Raw genomic sequence first — 20,584 nt, 5'->3', positions numbered from 1 at the left:
TCTTCCCATGAGCAGTTCACAGAGTTGTTTTGGTGTGTCTTCGACCATTCGCTCGAAGGCCGAAAAACGGGAGAACAATTGCTCCCCATCACACAAGGCACACGCTGAGTAGCGGAATATGCTCTGGAGTTTCTCACCATTGCAGTGAGAATTGGATGGAATGACCCTGCACTGAAAGCAGCTTTTCGCCTTGTTTTAAACCTGGTAGTGTTGACAGAGTAAACCTGCCGCGATGAACAACTAACCTTCAATTTGCTCATTGACCTGTCCATTCATCTCGACCGCCTGCTCCAAAGCCGTCACTCACTACGTAGCGAGGGAGTCCTCACTAACACTAGTATCATTGCCGAACCCATGCAGCTGGGACGCACCTGGCTCACCAAAAAGGAGTCCATCCCAGCTTTCTTCTCAACAAGGTTTTGTTCTACCTGTCATTGTAGAATACTCAGGCATGTTTTCTGTCCTGACAGTGCTAATTGACTCTGGTGCAGCAGGGAACTTCATTGACCAGGACACCGTCAACCAGCTCAACGTCCCCATCCAAACACTACAACAACCATGCAAGATCCAGGCTATTGATGGCGGAGGAGGGACCATCTCATGCTGCACGGAACCGTTCTCACTTCAGATCGGTGCCCTGCACAAGGAATCAATAATGCTATACATCACTGTATCTGTTAAACATCCCATCATCTTGGGCCTCTCATGGCTGAACCAACACAACTCTCTCATTTCCTAGTCCAACGGGCAACTCACACGCTGGTTGCCATTCTGCCACACCCACTGTCTCAAGGCACCAGTAATTTCTCTGGCTGCCACCTCTGTCGAGAGCCCTGACCACCACGTTCCATTCCAGATCCCACCAGCGTATCAGGAGGTGTTCACTGAGGTTACCACTACATAGGCCATATGACCATTGATCTGCTTCCTGGGACCAGTCCACCTCACAGCAGGGTCTATCCTCTGTCCATAGCAGAACAACGAGCAATTTAGGATTATATTCAAGAGGCCCTCCAACAAGGTTATATCAGACCATCCACATCCCTGCATCTACTAGTTTCTTTTTTGTGGAGATAAAGGGTGGTGGCCTCCGATCATGTATAGATTACTGGGGCCTCAACCAGTGTTCAGTAAAGTTCCAGTATCCTCTGACTCTGGTACCTGCAGCCCTAGAACAGCTCAGATCAGCCAAGATGTTTACCAAGCTAGATCCTTGAAGTGCCTACAACCTAGTTCAGATCAGAGAGGGGGACGAATGGAAGATGGCCGTCAGTACAACCTCGGGCCACTTTGAGTACCTGGTCATTCCATATGAACTCTCTAGCACCCCCTCAGTGTTCCAATGCCTCATAAATTATGTCTTAAGGGATATACTGGGGAAATGTCATCACGTACATAAATGACCTCTTGATTTATTCCAGTTCCCCTGAAGAGCACATCCACCATGTATGCCAAGTCTTGCAAAGACTACTTCACCACCAGCACTATGTTAAAGCAGAAAAGTGTGAATTCCATCAGCACACCATCTCATTCCTGGGTTACATCATCAGCTCTGTGGGAGTCACTGTGGACCAAAGTGAAGGTGGTGGTGGACTGGTCAACACCTCGAACTGTGAAGGATTTACAATGATTTCTGGGCTTTGCCAATTTCTACAGGCATTTCATCAGAGGGTTCAGTGCCATAGCACATCCATTGATGTCCCTGCTTCGAGAAAAGCCTAAATGTCTGGGCTGATCCGTCCAAGCCCTTCATCATTGAGGTACAGGCCTCTGAAACAGGAGTCGGAACCATCCTCTCCCAACGATTTGGAGATAAACCCAAGCTTCACCCCGTTTCATTCTTTTCAAAGAAATTGTCCTCTGCAGAGCGAAAATATGATGTGGGCAACAGAGAACTTTTGGCAGTCAAACCAGCCCTGGAGGAATGGTGACACTGGCTGGAGGGAGCTACTCATCCATTCATCATTTTCACAGACCACAAGAACCTCTAATATCTACATACAGCCAAACGTCTAAACCAGGGGTGTCCAATCTTATCCGGAAAGGGCTGGTGTGGGTGCAGGTTTTCATTCCAACCGAGCAAAAGCCACACCTGAGTCTATTGAATGCCAAGATCAACTGGTTAAACCAGTGGAATCAGGTGTAGCTCCTGCTTGGTTGGATTGAAAACCTGCACCCACACCGGCCCTTTCCGGATAAGATTGGACAACCTGGTCTAAACCTATGACAAGCCTGCTGGTCCCTCTTTTTCTTTCAATTCCAATTCACCCTGTCTTATTGACCTGGGTCCAAGAACACCAAGGCTGATGCTCTCTCCCATCTTCACAATATAGAAACCCAAGAGAACAAGGAAGAATTTATTCTGCCCCCTTCATGTGTAGTGAGCTCCATAGAGTGGGAATTGGATCAGATCCCGGCATGCATACCTCAACCACAAAACCCGCATTCATGTTCTCCAAGTAAAATTTTTGTTGCTGAGCAATACAGGCTGGAACTCATCTCCTGGGACCACACCGCTGTAGCCACGGGTCATCCAGGCCTCCAACAGGCATATAATCTGTTACAAGACAAGTACTGGTGGCCACACATTTTAGAGATGTACATCGTGCAGTGTCTTTGTGTTCAACTTGTGCCTAGTCAAAGGTACCCTGAACTCTACCAGCTGGCAAACTCCTCCCTCTACCCATACCTGAATGTCCCTGGTCGCACATCGCCATAGATTTCCTCACAGACCTAGCAGAATCTCAAGGTGACACAACCTTTTTGGTGGTCCGTGACCAATTCTCCAAATCTCTGTGTCTGATTCCACTTCACACCATTCCATCAGCCTTCATTATGGCCGAACTTCTCTTCCAACATGTATTCAGATACTTTGGAGTCCCAGAGGAGATAGTCAGTGATGGGGGCCCTCAGTTCACATCCCGGGTTTGGTCCAGCTTCATGGAGAAATTGGGGACAACAGTCAGTCTCACTTCAGGCTTCCACCCACAGGCAAACGGTCAATGGAACAAGCCAACCAGGCATTTCTCCGTACATTCTGTGCAGCTAACCCTGAGGACGCTTGGTGGGAGGGTTTCTGTCATGTCACAGCAAACCAGCGACTCCATTTCCCAAAACACACCACAGACTACAAACATGGCTGACACAAACTATGACTCTCAAACCAACACACAAACACGTTCACCTTCAGGGAATACTAATCACACACACCACTCTTTAAGAGACTGCTCATTCATACAGACTAACTTTACACACAGTTGGTATTGTCTGTTTATACCAAGCCATTCTCTGTTGTTGGTTATCTCGTTTTGATTCTATTTTCCCTCGACTATCTGGCTTACCTGCTCTAGTCTGTTTTCATAATTGCCTAACCTTTGCCTATCTCCATTTTTTATCTTTGCCCTATACTTTAGATTGTTGTATTCTCATTAAAGCTGCCATACCTGCATTTGCTTCTGTCTCAGCCTCCATTACATGACATTAAGAAACATTGAATGCAGCTATGATGTAGGGTAATTGATTTGATGCAATCTAAAGCTGACAAAGTGAGACATGGAAGAATACAGCCCATTTGACAGGACAGGCTTATCAGCTTTCTTTGGCCTATTCATAATTTATCACTTGTGCCTGAGCAGTCACTGACATTCTCTTTTTCTCTTTCTTCTCTCCTCTACTCTCATTTGGCCTTCTGGACGCAAACATGCCGCACATAACGATACCATCTAACACTAAAAGTTATAGAGGGACTACTGTTGCTTTGATTCAACGTGTCGAGTCATGAGTTTTTGAAATGTTTGCAGCAGCCACCAAGAACTTTGTGAAGCAGGTCGGGGATACCGGCCGGCTGATTCCCGTCCCGAGCCTTAGCGAGGCCGACCGATATCAGCCTCTCAGCCTGGTGACCAGGAAAAGGAGGAGGTATTTCTGGAAAAAGAACAAATATGGCTCGACACCATTCTCGCTCAAGGACATACTTGTGGGAGAAAAGGAGATCACTGCAGGTAATAGTCTTGAAGAAGCAATGTGCATGTTAAAATGGTGTTATAATTATAACTGTTGTGTTTCTAGTATTCTGATGATGGAAACTGTTGCACATAATATGTGAAAGTCAGATTTTATGCTACAGTCAATGCACTACTCTATGGTGACATGTAAGCACAAGTACATACTAACAAAAAAACAAGGCAAGAACAAAACCAAAAACATGACAGCAAATTGTGAAACGCAAAAACATAACAAAATCTAAAAAGCAACAGCAACATGTTTTTGTTTGATGTTGCATGGTATGTTTTATTAATTTGTTTTCACACTTACAGGTCACCTTAAAATACATTAGTACCTTATAATAACCTTATTAATAACAAAAAACACATCAGCAAAACACAACAACATGAAAAAAGAAAAACAGAAGAGCAAATCCAAAAAACAAAAATATACAAAATCAAAAAACATGACAGCATAAGCAAACAATTTTTTTTCTTCTTTTTTTTTTCTGATTTTGCATTGATGTTGCATAGTTTGTTAATGTTGCATTAATGGAGCAAAACCAAAAACACGACAGCAACCCGGTTTTGTTGTGGTTCCTGACTTGCTGTTGTGTTTTTGGTTTTGTTAATGAGGTGGTTTTTTTGCACTTACAGGCTGCTGTTAATTATGTACATTAGTACCTCGTAACAACATAATACGAGATGCAAAGAGATCTGAAGCATGAATTTATTATAATAGGTGTGTAACCCGAGCGGTTTCTCTATATTAGGAGTGTCCTCTTACCAGCTTCTCAACTATGAAGACAAGTCAGACGTGTCTTTAAACGGCCGTCTGGGCAACCACCTGATTCACGAAGTGGGCGTCAACATCAGTGGTTCGGACTCCGTGGCGGTCAAAGCGTCCTTTGGGGTTGTGACCAAACATGAGGTGGAGGTTCCGACCTTACTACGGGAGCTGAACTCGAGGTAGTTGATATGACAATGATAGTGACTTTTTTTATTATGCAATCATGAAAATGTTTTTGAAGTCTTTTAATTATTCATGTTACTTGGAGATACAGATGAGTTAATATATTAAAAGCTAATATATAAATAGCCAAAAAAAGTATTGTATTAAATCAGTCCTGTATTAAATGTATTTTAAAGTAGGGTGTGCAAACTTTGGAACTCAACTGTCTGTTCAGTGACAAGTTTACTGTTTGATATCTGTCTATCTATTTTCTGATGTATTCATTGTCTCTTTGTCTCTCCAGAAAAGTGGACCTGGATCACTGTCTGATCCGTCAGTCTAAGGACAGTGGGCGGACCGTATTGTGCGTCGTCATGGAGAGTATTCGCACCACACGACAGTGTTCTCTCACTGTCCATGCTGGCATGCACGGTGCTACCATGCGGGTAAATATGTGCACACAATCAGAAAGATATGTGTATGGACATATGGTATCATGTATGGCTACACACACCCACATCCACCTCTCTTATAGTTTCAGATAGATGACATCCATAATCCCAGAGGCCGTGACAAATCCATTGTAATTCCCGCCCACACTACCATAGCCTTCAGCATCTTTGACCTTTACGTGCGACTTGATGGACGTCTCGGTAAGTTGATGGACATCTTTTCCATTTATGCTTAGGTTAAAAGTTGTGGCATGTCTGTGAAAGTTTGTAAAGTTATCGCTTAGGCTGGTGATTTACAGCTACTATAAGATATCACATTCTCTCAGTGGCATAACATGCACTAAAAGGATGCATAATATATGCAAAATGCTCAATATTTATCTCCTCCAACCTGACTTTACTTCCTCTGACCAGATATCTGTGTAGCACCGGAGTCTGTTGGAGGCTTTGAGAAAGAACAGATGCGTGAGCAGCTCGGAGGATTCATTGGCAGGTTTTCGGTCGGCAGGCTGCGAAGGTTCCTCTCAGGAATCATTTATGGGAACCCCTTCAGAGCAGGTAACGTGAAAAATGTCCTTTTACAACTAATGATGGGTGATATGATCCTGCTCATGGAATGTAGGCATGTCGTAATAGTAATGCCTTGATGAAGTATTCACCCCCATTTGAACAACTTTTTCACATTTTTATAATGTTATAACCTGGAACTGAAATGGACCTAACTGGAAATATACAGTAGGCTATGTATTCTACAAAAAAATAGCCCATAATATTGGATGGGAAGGGAGGGGAAAATCAATCTAGTTTGTAAAATTCTTTGCAATTTTTATTTTTTTTTTTTAAAGTATTATCGTAGAGTGTCATAATTGAGTCAACCTGTATGCAAATAAAGTGTCACATGATCTTGAAGTAAATACACCTGTTCCTGGAAGACCCCAGAGTATTGGGAATAAATTCCAGAAAACTTTAAACATCCTGCAAAACACTAATAAATCCATTATTAAAAATGGAAAGAATACGGCACAGTCGCGACTTTGCCTAGAGGAGTCCATCCAGCAAAAATCAGTCACTGGGTAAATTGGGCATTAGTCAGAAAAGCAACCAAGAAGACAAGGGTAACTCTCAACATTGTGCTCCCACCACCATGCTTCACTATGGGGATATGGTGTTGTCAGGGTGATGAGTAGTGTTGGGTTATGCCAAACTGAATAAGTTTCACAGACATTTGATGAACAGAAATACAATAATGAGTCCATGAACAAAAGGGGGTCAATATTAAAAGTCAATCAGTATCTGTTGGCCACCAGCTACTTTAACTACTACAGTGCATCTCATCCTTATGGACTGCATCAGATTTGTCAGTTCTTCCCGTGAGATGTTACTCCACTCTTCCATTAAGGCATTTGCAAGTTCTCCATCACGTCTGTGGGGACACACGGACATGTAATTTTCCACTGCAAGGACAATCAGCTGTCCTTCCTGTCTCTCTGTAGCACTGTCTTAGGCGTCTTACATTAGACATTGCAGTTTATTGCTCTGGCCACATCTGCAGTCCTCATGCCTCACTGCAACAGGACTATGGCATGTTCACGCAGGTGAGCAGGAACTCTAGCCATCTTTCTTCTGGTGTTTTTCAGAGTCAGTAGAAAGGTATCTTTAGTGTCCTAAGTTATTGTAACTGTGACCTTAATTGCCTACTACTTGTAAACTGTTAGTGTCTTAAGGACTGTTCCACAGGGGCATGTGCAATAATTGTTTATGGTTCATTGAACAAGCATGAAAAACATTGTTTAAACCCTTTCCAATAAAGATCTGTAAAGCTTATTTGGATTTGACAAAATTATCTTTAAAATACAGTCTACTGAAAAAGGGATGTTTCTTTTTTTGTTGTTGTTGAATACATGTCTTTAAAAATAATTGTTAATTAGTGTTGAACAAAGTAGAACAAGCACATCAAGTTTCACTGTGGTTCACATTCCTTCCCTATCACAGACGACAGAACCTTCGAAGAGCTTACACACTCTGACCTGTACATGGACGACGTGGTGGATTACTATGAGAAGGCGGCCAGCATGACTGACCTGTCCACATCATACCTGCGTGAAGACAAGCACACCCGAGTTAACCTGCTCAACCATAACATCCCCAAAGGCCTGTGTGCTCTCTGCAGCAAGTCCCACCAGCGCCGAGAGACCGTCTACGGCTGCCTCGAGTGCTCCTCTGGTGGGCAGAAGTATGTGCGCCTACATGCTGTGCCATGCTTTGACCTGTGGCACAAAAGCTTACGGTGAGGACTCCATGTGCTGAAGAATTACAGAATGTGGATACAGATTATATTTTGAAAAGATCTAGGGTTAGGACAGCACCAGGGATCTGGTACTTAAATATTCCACGTGTGTCTTCAGTTCAATTCAATTCAAGTCGTGTAACATTTTTAACAAGCATTACAGAAATTCAGATCCCTAATCAACAAGCCAGAGGTTCCTTCACAGAAACCTGGTGAGGAATTGGACTCAAAATGGAACCCGTCATATTCTGGGTGACACCGGATAGTGGGATTATAAATCATTACTGTATACAAGTGTAGAAGAGGAAAGACAGACAGTACAGCGTGTGTTTATAGGATGTTCATTATGTAGTAGATGAGCGCAGGACAGGCTATGATTACAGCAGCAGCTCTTGGGTACAAATCTACAGTATCCAGCTGAGATTAAACACTGACAAAGGCAAGACTTGGGCATAAAAGCAGAAAAAGTTTGTCTTCTCGAAATGGTTTTCAATGGAGCTTCACTATTACATCTAGCTCAGGATTATGGCATCAGCCTGATAAAGATAACCCTACATAACTGCCATTTATAACAGTCTGTTCTTCATCTTTCAGGATGAAAGGTCTTAATTAGAACTTGTTATTAGAACAACGGTGCTTATCATATTGTTTACACACCAGTCCAGATCTTTCTCAGATATCGCATGCAAGACAGCAGATCCTCTTACACTCCCATGATCACCAGCTGCTGAACTCTCCATCACCCACACACACAGGAGTGTGAATAATTAAGATGGTGATAAATTAACCAGTGGACCGTATGAGGGTAGAGCAGGAAGTGGGCGGTCTTATTTCAGGTGAGAACTGGGTTGTGTTTTTGTTTCCACTCCGAATTCAGGGCAGGTTTAACAGTGAAAGCCCAAACAGGGGAAAGGTTACTGAAGTGAGCAGCAGAGACCCATTACCTGCATCAAGCAGAGCCGTTTGGGTGTGTGAGAAATCTTGTGTACAACTACACTTGTAATCAAATTGCTGATGTATAGCCTAGGAATGAACCACTTTAGGACATCCTGTTATAGGAAAATAATGAACATTGTTGTTGATTACTTTCCTATAACATCATGACACAAAATATTTTATTCCTTACAGAACAAACTTTAATAGTGTGACCTCTAGAGATGTAAAATTCGCATAAATGTACACTTTTCCTCGTGTCTGAATTAAGTGGTTCTTTCTGTTTTGTTTTTGGAATAATACTTCATTGCTGAAAATTTGGTCTTCATTTACATTTGAGTGCTGAAAAAAAATAAAAATATAAAATGTTATAAATTTTTAGAATACCCAAACATCTGCAACAGAATCATTAGCTTTCTTTTTCTCTTTAACCTTTTCTCAACACCGGAAAAAAATAACCATGTGTGTTGCTTTTTTAAATTATCATACAGCTATTTTTTTCATTTCATATATGGAGTGCGAGTGTTGTGCTGGGGGGGGGGTTAAGCCTGAAATTGTGTTTACTGTTTACATTCAGGGGAGTTCGATGTGTATTGTCAATGTTTTATTTAGCGGTCATGTCTTTTTTTAAAAACAAAACTAATAAACATACAGTTGGCTCGATTAATTGGTCTGTCCAACAGAAGAGTGTCATGAAACATACTTGACAGCTCCACCTGGTGGTGAAATACAATCAGTACATCTAAGATGCAGTACAAAAGTTTTTGCACACCCCATGTGCAAAAAGGCACAAAAAAAGGAAAATGATTCTGATTTACAATTTATATATATATAAGAAGAAAAAGAGCAGTTTAAAAAGAAAATAACTCTGCATCCTTCAGCATGTGTCCCTTTTTTGATAGAACACTTCTAGATCAATGAGATGCAATAAGAGGCACTAAGACAAAAAGTGTCATTTTTATACAGTGGGAACAAAAAAAAACCTGAGTAAAAAAACAAAAACAAAACTGTGGCACTGAAGAAATGCACATTATGTAGTAATGGCTTGTAGTAATAAATTGGTGTAGACTAAAACGTTTGATAATATTTTCATTAATGTTTATTGATTAAGTGATCATATCACTATATGATTTGCTTTATCGTTACATTAAGTGCAACGACACTGAGGACGATCCATTCTGAAAATACATTCATCTCAGATTCCTCTTTGCTTGTACCTCTACCTCATAGGAAGGAAAAGGAAACAAGAGGCACCCCTAAGGGTGTGCAAACTTTTTCACTACATTCAGTGTTGGCTTGCAGCAGGCTGTGAATCAATCAGGCAAAAGAACAGTCAGGTAAAAAAAAAAAACAATGTTTTCCCTCCAGCACTTTATTCTTTATAAAAATAAACAACAACATTCTGCATGAACAACAAAAAAAAAAGAACAGCGCATATACAGTAGGCCTCGAAATCTCAGTTAAATGTATAAACCACACACACTCCTCAATCTTACACATCACAAACACACGAACAAGTCAGATAACACTAATAATCCAGCTTAAACAAACAAAAGTGTCAGGTCATAGATAAAAGTTTGCATTAGAGAAGAAAGGAGCAAAAAGGAGCAAAGATTTTCGATAAAATCTGAAATATCTGGATTAAAGAACATCGCACACAGAGAACAAGGAATGTTGCAAGGTGGTGAGAGATGATGGTCATGAAAATGTTGCTGAATATGGATTCTGCAACAGCCAGACATTAAACAAATATACTGATTCATTCATACATCTTCAGTAAACCGGATCGGGGACATGGTATCTCCGGATCCGGAGTCTATCCCGGGAATACTGCGAGCGAAGCAGGACAAAACACTCTGAATAGGACGCCAGTACATTGCAGGACACCATGCGCACACATACGTTTACACCTTGAGGCAATTTAGCATCATCAATCCACCTACTGGCATGTTTTTGGAAGGTGGGAGGAAGGGGATAAAAGAAAAAAGAAAAGAAAAGAAAAAAAAATGTTTCTCGTAATGCAATAATACAATTGGCAGGCCAGAGATAAATAATGCTACTTGTTGCTCCTTTTAAAGGGCTTTCCTTGACCATGCACTATTAGAGAACTAAAACCATAACCATGTCTGTTTGGCATTCATTACACTTCCAGTTTGGAAAAAAAAACAAAACAATACTTGCATTACAAATATAGCATATCATCCAAGTCGAATATATAAAAACAGGTATCCGCTTTATCATATTGTACATACCTCTGTAATGTCTCATTTCAAGCAAACACACACACACACACACACCTCCAGTAGCACTCAAGTAGTGTATTTTAGTAAATCTATTTGACTCCTGTAGATTTAGAAAAAAGAAAAAAAATGCGGACAAAAAGCCATCATCAAGGCACTCTGGACTCAACCACACGCAATAAATACTGCTGCTTTCACTGCAATCGGCAGCTCAGGTACTGTCAATTCTCACATACATTCACTTCAGTCATTATCTGTGGTTGCTGGGAAAGAAAAAATAACATTTTTACATCCAATTGTATTAAGACTCACACTCTCGTGTGAATAAGTACACAATTTTCTTCCTTTCTCCCGCCCCCCCTTGTTCAAAATTGGTGGTTTAAAAAATAACAATAATAATAATAAAAAAATAAAAAATAAAAAATAATAATAATAATAATAATAATAATAATAATACAATAGGTTCAGCACACTTGAGGGAAAAAATTGACGGGCCCTGCTTTAAAAAAAAAAAAAAAAAAAAAAAAGAGAAAAAAGACTGCCCTGCACTTCTTACATTAGTGTACATTCAAATACTCCTTTAATCACACCTCAAAGTCAAGAGAAGGAGCACAACAACCTTATACACATGCACACGCACACACCCCTAGGGGTGATAAGACAATTCTAGGAATGACAAATGCTTCATTAACAAAGCAGTTAGAACAAAAACTTCCATGTACTGATTATGTGACTCACCATCTAACACAAACCTTCATCCCTCTGAATCCACACACACCCCTGTGATTTAAACACCATCGCCCGTCTAAACAAACCGGACGGGTTTGAGGGTAGAACAGAAGCAGACGTCTGTAGAGAAACGTGGAGGATGAACGTTGTGTGGTCTGGTGCTTTGGTCAGGACAAGTTTAGTTCATTTATTATTTTTTCCCCCTCCTCCTACTGCTGTAGCAGCTTCTGATTCAGAATCTCCCAGATCATCACTTTACGGAAATACGGCATGTGACACTGCGCAGAGAGACAAACAAGTGATGGATACTGGATATAGACCTTTACAAATCTTCTGAGAGATGGGGGAAGGAAGCAGGGCTTCCAGGGGGTGAGACGAAGGCGAAAAGTGTGCGAAGGTCAGCAGGTCTGAACATTTTTATTTATTTATTTTAAACGAGAAACATAAGCATTTTCCAGGGCTTTCTATGACTACATTTACATGGACAGCAGTAATCTAATTATTGACCTTATTCTGAGTAAGACAATATTGTGATTAAGGAGTTTATATGAGTTGCTTTTAGAATATTCCTTTCATGTTCCTGTTTTACATGTTATAGAACATAGATTGATTAACGACACACGCCACGCCGTCCGATGTTCCCTCCAGAATTTCACGTATTAACATACAGTTCATCTTTGTTATGGTACCGTATACAGTTTTGGGCGTTTCATTTTTCATAAGCTTCAAGTGCGGTTAATTATTTGTCATGCTATACGTGCATATAGACGATTGCTTGAAGACCTGGGCTGCATCCCAAACCATATACTTACCTACTATATAGTAGCTGAAATACATGTATTTCTCCTACTATACAGCTGGTAAGTACGCGGTTTGGGACGCAGCCGTGTTCTCGTTTGCTGCCAAACGGTTGAGCACTGTCGTGTGTGTGTACGTGTCCTGTTGCAAAATGCGGTGAAAACTACGACACGATGTTAATAGTGTGATTAAGGTGTGTACATGTCTATAATGCACTTCGATAATCTGGAGAATACTCCATGTCTTAATTCGATTTGTTTACTTCGAGTACGACTTTAATCGGGTTAAGATCATCAATAATCACTGTTTACATGGTAGTTTCTCAATCAGAGTATTGTCTTAATCGGGTTAATATCGGATTATTGTTGTCCATGTAAACGTACTGAATGTCATACTTTCCAGTATAACAGAAAGTAACGTTTAAGTTCAATAAAGGTCATATGGTTTTGGCATAAAGATAAAAGGAACTGGGTTAGGTTACAGCTCCCGAGCATCATCAACTAGCAATGTATGAAAATGACATGCAAAAAATATAAGAGCAACATTGTTTTGCGCTGCGAGACTGTCAAATGTAGAACTCGGTACATGTTTAAGCCAATGTTGTGTGTGTACGCGTCTGGATCTTGTCAAACACTTTTACATTGTTACAATGATGTGGCTGTTCCTGTTCCCATTTGATAGGTAGTACGATATTAATACAGCTCCTACACCCCTGCTCCTGTGTGCTAGACTAGGAATGGGTGAAACGCGTACTTACAGGCCAATATCAGACGAGTGTGTGTGTGTGTGTGTGTGTGTGTGTGTGTGTGTGTGTTACCTGTCTAAAGGTAAAGGGACGTCCACGTGCGATGTAGTCAGCATACTTGCACACGAACACTCCGCAGTCACTTCCGTTCTTTTGCTGAGGAACTTCCTATAATTTTCCCCCCAAGAAATTTATAAACAGTCAATACATTAAAAAAAGACGGTAAAGTTATAAATAATTTTTTAAAATCCTGCTTAAAGCTTACAGTGGCTCGCAAGCTAGTCACTGTCCACTTTAAGATTTCAAGATCTTTGCCTTTTTTGACCTCGTACTCCTCCTTCATGTACATCCTACAAAAAAATAAAATTAAAATAAAAATTCAAGTAAACAATCAGCCAAGGGGTGAAAGTCGTTTCCATAGAAACCAAGTCTGACCACTCACAGTATCAGGTTACAGATGTCATCATGCCTCTGACCCATGGAGTCATACGACCTCACAGACTTCGCTCTGAAGTCAACAACCTAGACGAAAAAAATTTAATTTAAAACATAAAAAACAACTAGCTATGTTTTACTCTTATTAATCAGAGTCCACTCAGCTCGTTCTGTGACACTATAACCGAGCAATTTTGCAACCCATCATGTAAGAACGTTTAAAGAAGACGACTCACGGCGAGAGACCAGTGGACCCCTAGGTGCAGGGGGATGAGGATGATGTCGTAGAGGAAGAGATCGACAGCCTTGGTCCAGCGGCGCACAGCAGCGTGACCGCCGCCATGCAGCTTAGGGAAGAAGAAGGTGCTGAAGCAGTACACCTTCCTCCCGCCCACTTCCTGCTCTGTCCGTGCCATCACCAAGTTAAGGTAGAAATTGATCACCTAGCAGACAGACAGATAGAAAGGATTAATGTACTTCTGTACAACTCTAACAGTAATGATTATACTCCATTAAACCCGTTATGGAATTCTCCAATCTGATTGGATGGAAGGAGTGCGTTATTTTTTTTATAACAGCACGGCTCAGAAAGTAGTTCCGGCTGGAACATGAGTTATGGGTTAATATTACTGCGCTCTTTATAATGTAATCATTTCCATTGTAACAGCTCATACACAGACTTGTACAGCATACACTAGTTTAAAAATAAATGAATTCGTTGTTTTAACAAAGTAAAACGTGTACTCTGATGTTTTTGGTTAGGAGACGTTGATTTAACATTTATGGAAGGAGTCTCGGTTGTAAGCATCTTGTAACAGTCACTGTGCTTTGCAAAGTTTCGCAGCACAGGAAGGTCTTCAGGACTGAGGAGATTACGATTTCTGGTATCTCAGTAAAATGACAAGCTGAGTCTTTTGACAAAGTGACAGAGAGAGCACACAACCATTTATTGTAGCTACTGTAGAACATACAACATTAAATCTAACTACAAACAGTTACAATGCATGATGTCTTGTTCACTAATAAATTAAACTTTCTAATAGTTGAAAGCAGAATAAAACACTCCAGACCATAAAGTTATACAGAAATAACACACTTCCTGCCCAGCATGCGTTATTTTCATATAACCACATGGCCTGTCGAGTGTTATTATTTACTTAACAGCAGCTCTAACAATAGTACCAGCTGTAATCCCTATGACAGGTTTATATTAAATGTACTCGTTCTAATACCTTATATAATCTATAGTAACCCATTGCAATCTTTGAGAAATAAAATACTTCGGGACATGAGGTTTTTTAGAAATGTATCCGCTTTAGGGTGGTAAAAGTAACACACACCACCCAGTCACTGATTATCTTTGTATAAGAGCAGCAGCCCCCCACCCCCCCAAGTATTTTATTCCTTACAATATACAAATTTTACACTCATGACTAACATGACATCATGTAATGTTTTATTAATTAATAAAAATTTACCTCGTCATTGAGCCAGCTTCCCTCCTGCAGGGTTACCAGATCTCTCTGTGTGATGCGCAGTTTGAAAGCGCTGCTCAGGATTAAGTCAGGATCTCTCTGTGCAAGAGCAGCACTCACCTCCTGCTGCATCTCCTGCAATGAAGTCACACACACACACACACTTTTGGGACTAATACATAGCCAAATAGTGTACAGGATGGAACAGATAAAAGGTGTAGCTTAAGCGTTATGTCATTCTTTAATTACTATAAAAGTGTCATGCTGTGATTATAAGAGGAATGAAACACTTCAAGGTGTGCTGTTATTATTATGTGTGAAAATATGCAGAAACAGTAACCCTAACTCAATCAATTATTATTTTTCTATAACAGCACATCCCCAAGTGTTCCATATAATAGTTTTAATAAGAAGTGCAGGTGTACCTTGGTCAGTCTGGGAAACTCCTCCTCCAGGTGCTTCCCTGGATCAAAAAGCGGTTCGGAGCGGCTCTGAAGCGCTGACTGGCACACTGCAGCAGTCTCTCTGTCCTTCAGGTTCAGCCGGGTTTCTACCTCGACGGACAGATCCACGTCTAACGGCTGGAGAGAAGAAGAAAGGAAAGGAGGTGTAGACCTCAAGCCTAAGCACTACTCATGGACCCTATTATATAGTGAGATCGAAGTGTTGCAAAATCTGTGTGTACCCTGTTTTTATTTGAAGGTTGGTCTGGTTTCTTCCTCCCAACGTCACTGACTGGTACACTGCAAGTGACAAATAAGCCTCATTTAAATAAAACAATTTTTAAAGCTTGAAAATAATGCATGGGGGCAAGGGTTTTGGGAAAACATGGTAAAACAAATTACCTGTCCTTTATATGGTTTATTAAAGTGGAATTCCTCCACACTGGTGCATGAGGGTTTACTATGAATACACAGAATACCAATTAATAAGGGGGTCACAGTAACATTAATGCTGCATGTGTGTGAAGAAGCAAGAAAGGTTTAGTTGTACTCACCTTTGATTGGTGTAGGTTTGCTGATTTCAGGAGTAGTACGGCCATGAGGAAAAGTTGTGCTAAAAACAGAAGTTAGAGCCGTTAACGAGCCCTTTTCACTTTTGTAGACTCGTGACGCTTCAGGTGCGCGCGTGTGTGTTTAAGATCATGTGGTATAACCAGCTATACTCACTGGTCACAATGAATATGGAGGAAAAACTGCAGGTTTTTTTTTCTTTTAGTGAAAATAGCTTCATGTACACTGAACAATATACAAAAAATGATACAAATACATCATTTTGAAATTTTCCTACATTGCCGGTTTCACTCGTCCAAACGGCAATGGCTTATTCTTTGAGTACTTCTCAGACACCATCTCCACCAGCTTTCTGTAATGCTCTCTGTCGCTTTCCTTCAGGGCCTAAAACACAGGAGGATTGCATATGAATGTGCAGTTTACGATAAATACAGGTAAAATAAGCAGCGATGCCTTCAACTGTTTAAAAATATATATATAGCAAATAAATAAATAATCTCTACAGACCGTACTGTTTTATTTCAATGTGTACTATAACATTTACCATAAATATTTAATATATACACATGTTTATAATAATAATAAAAAGAAGAACAAGAAGAATGTAGAACGAATACATTTATTATTAATTAAAACTTATTTGTGATTAAAATGGTTATTAAACAGTTCATACAGGATTTCGTGGAGTTTTTTGTGATTGTTGCGGCCAGAAATGTTTGAGTTTGTTGTGGCGGTTTTTTTTTTATTTGCGATGCAGTTTGTGGAGTTTTTTGTGGAAAAAAAACTTGAATTGGTGAAATTGCAGTCTTTTACAGTGATGTTTGTTGGTAAACGAGACCTTTTAGCTGTACTCATGTTCGATGCACCTGAATTGTGATGACATCACAAAGCGTCTTGGCCCAAATCTGCGGTAATTTTGATAAATTGCAAGCTCCTCCGATTATTGTCGAGTTTGTGATCGCAAAATCCTGGAGGAACTGATTTATATAATATTTAAATGTGTACAATAATAATCAACATTGCCTATGGATATATATTGAAATTTCCCACTTTAACACATTTCATTCATGGCCATTATATACAAATTGACATTATTTATAGTCATACTTTATTACTATTATTTTTATTATTTGTTAAGGTTTGTATTAAATCCATTCCATGCAAGCGATCAGTTATAAGAACTCGAGAATAAATATAACAACTAAAACATGATCGAGTAGTGCCTGATTATACTTTACGAACCCCTTATAGCCGATGGGTTTAAAACGTACGGTTTTTGTCTGCCTCGTGTACCCTACCTCCTCCACGGCGAGGCAGGGTTTGTGTGCACGGCCGGCTGGACCAGTCTCAGGGAGGACAGGGCGTGACGGCAGCAGGTGCAGTGACCTCCTGTGTGGACGCTCTCTCTGCCTGTCCTGATTTCCCATAAATAACAACGATCCGCTTCTATGGAGGAAAAAAAATAAGCATACTTTCATAATGCAACCTGTAATAAATATGTAATTAAAAGCTATCGACATGCTGATATAATCTCTGCATCGTATATAGGGATGCACTGACTGTTTTGTATGTGCTCTGAACATATCGTGCTGGATGTGAAACAGATCTTGCGCTTGAGTCTAGGACACTGGCTGATATTCATAAGAACTAAAATCAGTGTTTTTTTTGAGAATGAAAAATAGTTGACATCGGTGCATCCAGGGAACTCAGTATACTCACTCAGGTTTCCTCATCGGTGGCTGGGCACCTACGCAGAAGTTTGGCACACTCTTCTCTTTACCACTCAGCCCCATTTCTCTTGGTTTCTCTGATGAGATGTACAGAAACATTACGCAACATTCGCCTTAAGACGTTCAATTCAGCTTTTTTGGTTTACACTTGCAGTTCAGTGGAATTTAGCCCTCGCTTCATCTCTACCTAAAGATGCAGTGGCACTTTAGTACTTTACTCTTCTCAACTGTCAACTTTACTCTGCTCAAACAGATCAGCTTCCAAAGCTTCAACTTCCACTCTAATACTGCCTTCAATACTATCGCGCTCATCATCTCTTAAACCTCTAACTAGCCAAACCGAACCACTACTACAAGTGCATTGTAGAGCTGCAGTGCATTCTGGGACATCGAGTCCAGCATATGCATCAACATTCCCACGACGTCGACGCTGGACTTCTCATTAACATGATGTTGAACGTCGCTGGAAAACGGTGAGTGAGAAAAGATGATCTTGCTCTTCGCTTGTGATCTTCTAATGGAAATACTGGACCAACCAACAACTTAGCACCAGAATCTCACAAATATTTCATAAGAAACACGTTTCATGCGGTGCAGGTTTTACAGTTTAACAGCAATTAATCAGGAAAGGGTTCATTTTAAACCAGAAAAGCTTGTAAGATCTTTCGGGATGAGAAAGTGGCATCCACAGTGTACGCTGTGCTTACCCATTTTAACATCCCCACCAATCGTCCACTTATTTAGGCCGTTGCTGTGAATTTCGTCAATTCCCACTAGAGCAACATGTCCGATCTGGGTTTAAGAAAATAATTTAAAAATAGACTTAGCTCTTTGGTGCAATTCAGATATTGTGTGAAAGCTCCAGATGACAATCTGACAGAACAATCAGGCTACAACAAACCTGCGTTCCTCTACAATCTCTCTCTTTTTCATAACGGCAAGGCTTGCGTTGTCGCAAACGGAGCAGCCCTGCGATCCCGGCGAAAGTCTTCTTGACAACTCGGACGATCACATCTGCAAAGGACCGGAAACCAATTAGCAAATCACACTGATAATGAAGTCACAAACAGGCTAACAGAAGGATATGGTCCGAATAGAGCTTGAATATGTCGAGTTACCTCGTCTCGGTCTTTTGATTTCCAGGTGCTCTGATACACCATCAGGAGAGTGGACACTGCATGAGACAGAACAGAAACCGTAACATTAGGTAACGTCAACATTCAAGTCCACATGAAATTTTGAGAGACGTAATATGGTTCCATATGTTCCAGATTTCCTTCTCTTTTTTTTGCTTTGCTAAATATGGAGAACAGAGAAGAGTTTAAAGGGTCTGTCCACTTTAAGAGGACGGTAACCTAGACGATGTGAGATGCTGTATGTTTTTGGAGTTATGGTGTACGTTTGACCTGAGGTTGACCGTCAGTTGCCTCAACAGTGATATTAAATATTAAAGATGGATGAAATAATATTAAAGACAGACTATAACAACAAAATCAGAGAGAATTTAATTGGACGAACGAATGACTAGTACAATATGAGTCGTCAAACAATTATAATTGTTTCCCTAAAAGTGACAAAGTATCAAATTAAACTACACACACACACATATTATATATATATATATATATATATATATATATATATATATATATATATATATAAAAAATATATACACACACAAAAGAATATATATATATATATATATATATATATATATATATATATATATATATATATATATAACACATAATATATGTATATAAAATCGTATTGGTGTCAATAACATAATGGATAAAGAAACAAAACAAATCCATCAAAAAATCTCATTCTTTCAGTTGCATTTTAAAGTAACTTTCACACTATAAAACACATCTATATAAAGCTGTTCAACTGTGAAAACCAACTTTAACTCTTCAATTCGTTTAGGCAGATATGTATCTGGGTTGTCTGTTTAAATGCACAAAAATGCTAGCATATCAGGCTTCTATGTTTGCTAATCCTTGAGCTCGAGTTAAGCGAATTCGATACTTAATTAGTTCCCGTTTGGCGACATTTTGTTATAAAGTGGTTAAATAATTTCCTAGCTGCCAAGTACTGCTAGCGGCTAATTTAATAACTGACTAGCCTGTGTTTCCTAGCTAGCTTAGTTTGACGGTTGGATTTCAAAAATCTCGCAGCTAGACGCATAGTGCGTGTGCACGATGATTGTACAAGCAACCCTTCTGTACCCTCCGTAGGGCACATTTTTAGGGGACAAGCGGCACTTAGGACACAACCATGCTTAGCTAGCTAGCGTATTGAAGGTAACCTGGTGTTCATTTGAGAGATTAAAACATAAGAAGAGGAACAAAAGGGTACAGGGACTCACCTCTGATAGTTTCGTTTGGCAGGACGGTAATTTTCCTGTTGTTGCGTTTCTGTAGTGACTGCGTCTCGTGGTGGTGGTGGCGGCGGGTTACCGTCTGTAGGCCAGCTCGGAGAATTCCCTCCAGAAAACACGGAAAACGGAACAAACAACGACGACAGTCCATCAACTATCCATTCATACATTACAAACCACCACGAAGACTCAGACACCCGCCTATTTGTTAATGCCAGGATCCTTAAAAAATTATAAACTTCACCACAACATCAACTGCGACACGCCGTTCAATCCTAACAAGCTTTACTACTACGTTATTTTGACCTGGGAGCCGATTCCCAAAAGAATCGATTCTGAATCAAAGACTCAACTCCGAAGATCCAAAGTGTTATAGTGTTAACCATGCTATATTATTGCGTGTGTTTTTATTAATTTATAGTCTATCTTATT

The 20,584-nt window shown here is 40.2% G+C and overlaps 2 protein-coding genes across 4 annotated transcripts; one reads left to right on the top strand and one right to left on the bottom strand.

Annotated features, from left to right (window-relative positions):
- The first annotated feature begins 3,263 nt into the window (after nucleotides 1–3,263).
- pjvk (pejvakin) lies at nucleotides 3,264–8,924 on the top strand. Its single transcript, XM_017481389.3, has 6 exons — nucleotides 3,264–4,001; nucleotides 4,757–4,952; nucleotides 5,240–5,381; nucleotides 5,471–5,588; nucleotides 5,802–5,945; nucleotides 7,380–8,924. The coding sequence occupies exons 1-6, from the start codon at nucleotides 3,791–3,793 to the stop codon at nucleotides 7,676–7,678; spliced, it is 1,110 nt and encodes a 369-aa protein (XP_017336878.1). The 5' UTR covers nucleotides 3,264–3,790; the 3' UTR covers nucleotides 7,679–8,924.
- A 1,034-nt stretch (nucleotides 8,925–9,958) lies between these two features.
- On the bottom strand, nucleotides 9,959–20,476 carry senp2 (SUMO specific peptidase 2). 3 transcript variants are annotated; one of them, XR_008397289.1, is made up of 18 exons: nucleotides 20,141–20,476; nucleotides 18,891–18,946; nucleotides 18,674–18,786; nucleotides 18,480–18,564; nucleotides 17,762–17,849; nucleotides 17,314–17,488; nucleotides 16,320–16,426; nucleotides 16,027–16,085; nucleotides 15,875–15,932; nucleotides 15,715–15,772; nucleotides 15,455–15,610; nucleotides 15,033–15,164; nucleotides 13,791–13,997; nucleotides 13,562–13,641; nucleotides 13,385–13,469; nucleotides 13,192–13,287; nucleotides 11,586–11,854; nucleotides 9,959–11,110 (listed from the first exon to the last, which is right to left on the bottom strand). XR_008397289.1 is itself a non-coding variant. In XM_017481387.3 (17 exons), the coding sequence occupies exons 1-17, from the start codon at nucleotides 20,320–20,322 to the stop codon at nucleotides 11,786–11,788; spliced, it is 1,806 nt and encodes a 601-aa protein (XP_017336876.1). In that variant the 5' UTR covers nucleotides 20,323–20,476; the 3' UTR covers nucleotides 9,959–11,785. The 3 variants fall into 3 exon arrangements, 2 of the variants coding, with proteins under 2 accessions (XP_017336876.1, XP_017336877.1); XM_017481387.3 differs by having other exon boundaries at nucleotides 9,959–11,854; XM_017481388.3 differs by having other exon boundaries at nucleotides 9,959–11,854; nucleotides 17,341–17,488; nucleotides 20,141–20,475.
- Between the last annotated feature and the right edge of the window lie 108 nt (nucleotides 20,477–20,584).

Source organism: Ictalurus punctatus, chromosome 12, assembly GCF_001660625.3.
Source record: "Ictalurus punctatus breed USDA103 chromosome 12, Coco_2.0, whole genome shotgun sequence".
In the NCBI taxonomy this organism is placed as follows: domain Eukaryota; kingdom Metazoa; phylum Chordata; class Actinopteri; order Siluriformes; family Ictaluridae; genus Ictalurus; species Ictalurus punctatus.
Note: the sequence above shows the minus strand (reverse complement) of the source record. Positions and strands in the feature narration are given on the sequence as shown.

Excerpts from the sequence above, each read along its gene's own strand:
- pjvk (XM_017481389.3), top strand. The coding sequence starts at position 3,791 with ATGTTTGCAGCAGCCACCAAGAACTTTGTGAAGCAGGTCGGGGATACC. Across the intron at positions 4,953-5,239 it reads CTACGGGAGCTGAACTCGAG|AAAAGTGGACCTGGATCACT; the intron begins GTAGTTGATATG and ends TTGTCTCTCCAG. Across the intron at positions 5,382-5,470 it reads TGCACGGTGCTACCATGCGG|TTTCAGATAGATGACATCCA; the intron begins GTAAATATGTGC and ends CCTCTCTTATAG.
- senp2 (XM_017481387.3), bottom strand. The coding sequence starts at position 20,322 with ATGTATGAATGGATAGTTGATGGACTGTCGTCGTTGTTTGTTCCGTTT. Across the intron at positions 15,773-15,874 it reads ATAAACCATATAAAGGACAG|TGTACCAGTCAGTGACGTTG; the intron begins GTAATTTGTTTT and ends TGTCACTTGCAG. Across the intron at positions 15,611-15,714 it reads AACCTTCAAATAAAAACAGG|CCGTTAGACGTGGATCTGTC; the intron begins GTACACACAGAT and ends TCTTCTCTCCAG.